Source organism: Sapajus apella, unplaced genomic scaffold (genome assembly GCF_009761245.1).
Source record: "Sapajus apella isolate SASKATOON/1434 unplaced genomic scaffold, GSC_monkey_1.0 scaffold15, whole genome shotgun sequence".
NCBI lineage: Eukaryota > Metazoa > Chordata > Mammalia > Primates > Cebidae > Sapajus > Sapajus apella.
The window spans coordinates 11,408,931-11,416,197 of NW_022436955.1; the positions used below are offsets into that span (position 1 = coordinate 11,408,931).

A 7,267-nucleotide genomic window follows, 5' to 3' on the forward strand; every position below is an offset into this window, starting at 1 on the left:
CAGGAGAGTTGCTGAACCCCGGGGGGGGGATGTGGGGGAGGCAGAGAACGGGCCCATTCCTCCCAACCGGGGCAAAAAAGGGTAAAGCCCTCATGAAAAAAAAAAAAAAAAAAAAAAAAAAAATTAGCCGGATATGGTGGCGGGTGCCTTTAATCCCAGCTACTTGGGAGACTGAGGCAGGAGAATCGCTTGAACCTGGGAGGTGGAGGCTGCAGTGAGCCGAGGTTGTACCACTGCACTCCAGCCTGGGCAACAAGAGCAAAACTCTGTCTCAAAATAAACAAATAAATAAATAAAAAGTGTAACGTGTGTTTATGTTTATACTGCTGTATAAATGATTCACCCAAATGAATGCATATATTTTACTAGGGCTACGCATACTAGAGAATGCATTTCTCGATTTGAAGGGGTTCAAGCTGTGGACCTCAGTTGAACTCCTTCAGCTGAGGAACGGGACTTTCTTCTGTTACAGGTCAGTGAAACCTACACAAATAACCAAGGATCACACTGGGTGGAAACTGAAATGCAATGGTGTTGTTTAGGTGCTGGAATGAAGAAAAGTTCTTTTTCTCTATTGTCTTATATTTCTCTCTTTTTATTTACTCATTTATTTATTTATTTTTAATTTATTTATTTTTGAGACAGTCTCTTACTCTGTTGCCTGGGCTGGAGTGAAGTGGCATGATCTCAGCTCACTGCAACTCTACCTCCCAGACTCAAGCGATTCTCCTGCCTCATCTTAGAAGTAGCTGGGATTACAGGCATGGGCCACCATACCCAGCTAATTTTTGTATTTTTAGTAGAGACAGGGTTTCACTCGAACTCCTAACCTCAAGTCATCTGCCCACCTTGGCCTCCCAAAGTGCTGGGATTATAGGCCTGAGCCACTGTGCCCGCCCTATTTTTTTTTTTTTTGAGACAGAGTCGTGCTTTGTCACCCAGGCTGGAGTGCAGTGGCATGATCCCGGCTCACTGCAACCTCTGCTTCCCAAGTTCAAGCGATTCTCCTCCCTCAGCCTCCAGAGTAGCTGGGACTACAAGGCACACACCACCATGCCTGGTTAATTTTGTATCTTTAGTAGAGACAGGGTTTTACCATGTTGGCCAGGCTGGTCTGGAACTCCTGGCTTCAGGTGTTCCGCCCTCCTTCGCCTCCTAAAGTGCTGGGATTACAGGTGTGAGCCACCATGTCTCTCTCTCTCTCTCTCTTTTTTTTTTTTTTAATAAAGACGGGGTTTCACCATGTTGGTCAGGCTGGTCTTGAACTCCCGACCTCAGGTGATCCACCCGCCTTGGCCTCCAAAGTGCTTGGAGTACAGGCGTGAGCCACCACACCCGGCCCTCTCTTTTTTTTTTTTTTTGAGACGAAGTCTCACTCTGTTGCCCAGGCTGGAGTGCAATGGTGTGATCTCGGCTCACTACAACCTCTGCCTCCTGGGTTCAAGTGATTCTCCTGCCTCAGCCTCCTGAGTAGCTGGGATTACAGGCGCATACCACCATGCCCAGCTAAGTTTTGTATTTTTAGTAGAGACAGTATTTCACTATGTTGGCCAGTCTGGTCTCGAACTCCTGACCTCGTGATCCACCCGCCTTGGTCACCCAAAGTGCTGGGATTACAGGTGCCTGGCCACACCCTGTCTCTTCCAACATAAAAAAAAAAAAAAAAAAAGAGACAGGCTCTTGCTCTCTAGCCCAGGATGGAGTGCAGTGGCTCACTACAGGCTGGACCTCCTGGGCTCAAGCCATTCTCTCCTACCTCTGCCTCTCTAGTAAATGGAACTGAAGGTACATGCCACCATGCCTGGCTAATTTTTGTTGTTGTTGTTGATGGAGGGTGTGTCTCACTATAGTGCCCAGGCTGGTCTTGAACTCCTGGGCTTAAGTGATCCTCCTACAGTGCTGAGATTACAGGTATCACCCACCAAGTATAGCCTTTTTAAAATTTATTATTATTATTATTTTTTGAAACGGAGTCTTACTCTGTCACCCAGGCTAGAGTGCAGTGGCGCGATCTCAGCTCACTGCAACCTCTGCCTCCAGGATTCAAGTGGTTCTCCTTCCACAGCCTCCCGAATAGCTGGGATTACATGGTGGCACATGCCATCATGCCCAGCTAAGTTTTGTATTTTTAGTACAGACAGGGTTTCATAGTGTTGGCCAGGTTGGTCTCGAACTCCTGACCTCAAGTAATCCGTCTGCCTTGGCCTCCCAAAGTGCTGGGATTACAGGCCTGAGCCACCAAGTGCTGCCTATTTTGTTTTTATGTCAAATACTGTAATTAGAAATAATGTGTATTAGGTTTCCATTTCCCGCCTGTGATCTGCTATCAGGAGAGAAAAAATGAGGAGTGAGAGTTAGGTGAAAGGGTAAGGCAGGACAAGAAAAATTGGAAGAAGGAGAAAGAGATCGTGTCTTTTGCGGGAATATGGATGGGGCTGGAGGCCATTTTCCTTAACAAAGTAACGCAGGAACAGAAAACCAAATACTGCATATTCTCACTTATAAGTGTGAGTTAAATGATGAGAACTCATAAACACAAAGAAGGGATGAACAGACACTGGGGTCTACTGGAGGGAAGCGGGTGGGAGGAGGGAGAGAAGCAGAAAAGGTAACTATTGTGTACTGGGCTTAATACCTGAGTGATGAAATAATCTGTACAACATATTGCGGTGACACGAGTACCCCTGTACCTAAAATAAAAGTTAAAAAAAAAAAAAATTGGGAGAAAGGGGAACTCGGCAAAGGAGGGCTAGTTTGCAGGTAATTCCCCTGGAGAACTGCCTGGCCCCTCCCGGCTTTCCACAGCCTTTCTTGTTCTTTAAAACATTTTCCTCCAAAGAAGTTGAGGTGGGGTGGAGGTGTCTTGTTACAATGCAAATCCTTTCGCATAAAATCCTTTAACGGCTCTCAGTGGCCTGCAGAATAAAACCCTAAATACTTAACTTTTCCCAGTTTGGTATTTTCCTACACTTGGTCTACCAGGGTCACCCCCTTCCAGGCTCTTTAAGGGCGGAGCCTAGCTCTTTTCTGCCATGTGGCCTTAGACTGGTTCCCGGGACAAGAACTGGCTACTTCTCTCTACCCAAGATTTCGGTAGTTTTTTATTCCTGCCCCCCCGCCCCTGTATTTCTCTGCTCTCCTGTTCATTCCTTTGGAGCGTTTACTTTCTGTGATCCATTTGCGTGCATTCACATCTGTTATACAAAAGACAGACCCTCATCTTTCTATGTAGTTGGGCTCCAAGAGAGGAGCCCAGTCAGTCTGTCTGCCGGAAACTCTCCGCACTGTGTCAGCCGCATAGTAGGCGTCTACTGGTGACTTTGTTTAGGTGAGTAAGTGAATAAACGCAGGCAGCAGCTGAATCAGGAGAGAGTCCCCAACGCAAAGAAAAGAGCTTGAGACCTTTCGGGGCGCCAAGGCCCAGGTTTCGTCTCCCTCTGCTGCAGTAATGCCGTCGACTCAAAAGGCACTCGGGGCTGGGAGACTGCTTCTGGCAAACAGCACAGCCTCACCCGAATTCTGGTCCGCAGTAACTCGACCTTTCCCTTAGGCGGCGCTCCGGAACGAAGTTACCGAGTTCAGCGCGAGGCATCACGGGATTGGTAGTCTCCGTGGGCATATACCCACGGTACTTGCGCACTGGCGAGGCGCCTACCGCCTCGCCCCACGCCCCTATCAGGATTCGAGTCCTTGTGAGCAGCACTCCAGGCGACAGCGTTCCAACCTAATACGCTTCTCTCGCCCGCCGCCGGGGACAAGCCGACTTCAGGAAAGAATCTGCTCTTCGGAGGCTATCGCGGTGTTCTGAAAGGCGGCCGGAATCCACATACACCCGCCCCGGAAGTGAGCGGCTCTTGGCGCGGTGCATTGTGGGGGGCGTAGTCTCTTTCTCAGGCGGTCCTTCGCGGCGTCCCCGGGGCCGACTCCCGAGCGCAGGCGAGCAGCCAGGCGGGCGGCGGGGCGCGGGCCGGCAGGAAGCATATTCTGGGCACGGGGCGCCGGGCGGGCCGGCTGCGTCGAGCGGCAGTGGTGGAATACTACCCAAAGACTCGCGCGGCGCCGCCCGTCGAGGGGCGGGCGGCGGCGGAGCCACTGGGCCGTCGACGGGCGCAGGAGGCCGGTGGGCCGGGCCGGGCCTCGCGGCGCAGCCATGCCTGGCTTTACGTGCTGCGTGCCAGGCTGCTACAACAACTCGCACCGGGACAAGGCGCTGCACTTCTACACGTTTCCAAAGGACGCTGAGTTGCGGCGCCTCTGGCTCAAGAACGTGTCGCGTGCCGGCGTCAGTGGGTGCTTCTCCACCTTCCAGCCCACCACAGGCCACCGTCTCTGCAGCGTTCACTTCCAGGGCGGCCGCAAGACCTACACGGTACGCGTCCCCACCATCTTTCCGCTGCGCGGCGTTAATGAGCGCAAAGTTGCGCGCAGACCCGCTGGGGCCGCGGCCGCCCGCCGCAGGCAGCAGCAGCAGCAACAGCAGCAGCAACAGCAACAGCAGCAGCAGCAGCAGCAGCAGCAGCAGTCGTCACCCTCTGCCTCCACTGCCCAGACTGCCCAGCTGCAGCCGAACCTGGTGTCTGCTTCGGCGGCCGTGCTTCTCACCCTCCAGGCCGCTGTAGACAGCAGTCAGGCTCCCGGATCTGTGCCGCCGGCGCCCATCACTCCCACTGGAGAAGACGTGAAGCCCATCGACCTTACAGTGCAAGTGGAGTTTGCAGCCGCAGAGGGCGCAGCCGCTGCGGCCGCCGCCTCGGAGCTACAGGCTGCTACTGCAGGGCTGGAGGCTGCCGAATGCCCTGTAGGCCCCCAGTTGGTGGTGGTAGGGGAAGAGGGCTTCCCTGATACCGGCTCCGACCATTCGTACTCCTTGTCGTCAGGCACCACGGAGGAGGAGCTCCTGCGAAAGCTGAATGAGCAGCGGGACATCCTGGCGCTGATGGAAGTGAAGATGAAAGAGATGAAAGGCAACATTCGCCATCTGCGTCTCACTGAGGCCAAGCTGCGCGAAGAACTGCGCGAGAAGGATCGGCTGCTTGCCATGGCTGTCATCCGCAAGAAGCACGGAATGTGAACTGGTGCCCTGGCGGCCTGCTGGACTCCCAGACCCCATCCAGCCCAGAGGACCGCAGGCCACTGTTGAACTCCTCTATACTCCTGGGGCACTGGTCGACAGTACTGAGGCTTAAGGCAACTGGACTTTCTTGCTGGTGACCTGGCACCCTCAGTTGTTTCCTCCTGAAGTGGAAGCTGGGGCCTTAGACTCTGCCCTGGTGACACCAGCAATTAAGACTTTGTCTACCCTTCCTCCCCAGTTATTGTTGCAGATTCTGGTCAATCAGAGGCTTCAAAACCACTGAACTTGAAACTTACCCTTTAGGGATGCAGGTGGGATGTCCAGGGACTATGGGTTTGGGAAAACCATACTTTAAGGTTGGTCAGCAGTCAGACAACTCTAATGTGTGTAGTGATAAGAGATTCAAGTAACATCACTTCTCCTCCTTTTCATGCTTTTCCTTCCCAGGTAGAGCCTGTGATTCTGATGGGAACTGGTAAATTTGTGCTTCTGCCTCCTAGGACTTCTTTCCCCAGCAGACCATTTACAAGGGGATCTGGGTGACCTGCTGATGGAGGTCCAGCTTGCCAGGGACTTAGGTTTATCCTGTTTTGTTTGCTACTGGTTACAAATTCTATTTTCTGTACAATTAGTCAGACTAAAGTTTTCACTGTGTTTGTTTGGCAAAACAAATTAAACAAAAAGTAAGGTTTTTATTTGGGTCTCGCCATTTTATTTTTACAAAAACATAGCTAAATGTCCTTGAAACATGGAGAAATAGGCCTCAGCCTATTTGAAAGACCAGGCTGACCCTGAAAGTAGAGATGCTTCAGTGATCAGATTTTTCCAAAAATGGGCCCTAAGCACATGGATCCTGGCCTTATAAAGTCCTCAAGAGTTCCTAGCTCAGCTCACCCTAAAGTGTTTGGAAACTGCACCAAATGGGCCCAGTTTCTCCATGGGTTATTCTCCCTGTGTCCTTTCAACAAGATGGAGCAACTGGTAACTAAGCTGTATTGTGACTGTTCACCTCTGAGGGTTTTGAATTCTCAGCTGGGATTGAATTTTGCTCGCCGTGACATCCCTTAGGTTTAGCACAGCCTTTGGTACGCATGTGCATGCAGTTAACTCTCTGAACCAGTGAGACCACAGCTGGAGCTAGCCAGGGCTGCTTCAGGCACAAGGAATCTTGTATAGATACTTTGGCCTTGGTACATCTTCAGTGTGACAGATCTGTATCCACAGATGACATTAAGGAGTTCGGAGGTGTGATCCCTTGACTCATTTTCTTTTAGATTGGATATTGAAGGGGCAAGATGACATTTTTTTGTCTATAGCTCCAAGTAATTCAGCTCAAAGCCAATGTCTAAAAGTGAATGCCTTTAAATGTGGGTAGAAGGGCACAAATGGAGACTTCTGACTCCATAAAGTAGGACTTCCTTCTCTTTGTTACTTAGGACAAAGCCATCTGCCTGGGGACTTGCCTGTGGGGATGTTCTGGGATGTTCCTAAAACTCAAGTCTCTGTTTTCCTTCTAGTCCCTTAGCACTGAGTTGGGAAACAAGTCTGGTGTGGAAGAAGGGGTGAAACATAGGTTGTATGGGTGCCTGATTGGGGGATGGACTGGATCTCTGCCTTCCTAGGGTTAGCTCTGGCTGCTAATCAGGTGGTGGAAGCACATTCAGTGCCCTTTGTTGCCCTTACTGGGCCACTCTCACATCTTCCTAGTTTCCTTCCATGGACTGAGGCCTCTTCCAGGCTCCAGCCATGCTCTTCAGTGTATCCTTGAACTCCTGTTTATTGAAGGGACTTCTGGTCTTTCTCCATTGGCTCTCTTGAGCCTCTCAGCAGTACTCCCTGGACCCTTCCTGGTGTCTGGAGGTTATGGGCAGTGTTTTCGCTTCTTAGGGAGAAGACAGTTCACAGAACATGGGGGATCCCAGATGCAGATGTACAAGCGAGGCAATGCAGAGTTCTCACTAGCCGAGTAATAAGCATCTTGTCAGGCAAAGTGTAGTGTTGACAGACTTGAGATTTAAAAAAAAAGCGTGGTTCGGCCTTACCAGCTGTCCCTTGGAGGGGTGGCCTGGAGGTGGGTAAAGGTGCAAAACTCTTCTGGAAGAACAGGAGTACTGAGAGATCTCCGGCTAGGAATTGCCTGGAGAGGCCTTGTAGCCATTTCTGTTACCTGTGATACCCCAGGTTGGCTGCAGA

General features: G+C 51.1%; 1 protein-coding gene across 1 annotated transcript; it reads left to right on the forward strand.

The window, feature by feature from the left end:
- The first annotated feature begins 3,636 nt into the window (after positions 1-3,636).
- Positions 3,637-5,769, forward strand: THAP11 (THAP domain containing 11). The gene has a single exon (XM_032283769.1). It carries the CDS (start codon positions 4,151-4,153, stop codon positions 5,069-5,071), a length of 921 nt encoding a protein of 306 aa, XP_032139660.1. The 5' UTR covers positions 3,637-4,150; the 3' UTR covers positions 5,072-5,769.
- The last annotated feature ends 1,498 nt before the right edge of the window (positions 5,770-7,267 follow it).

What these genes read in the sequence shown, in the direction of transcription:
- THAP11 (XM_032283769.1), top strand. Translation starts at nt 4,151, where the DNA reads ATGCCTGGCTTTACGTGCTGCGTGCCAGGCTGCTACAACAACTCGCAC.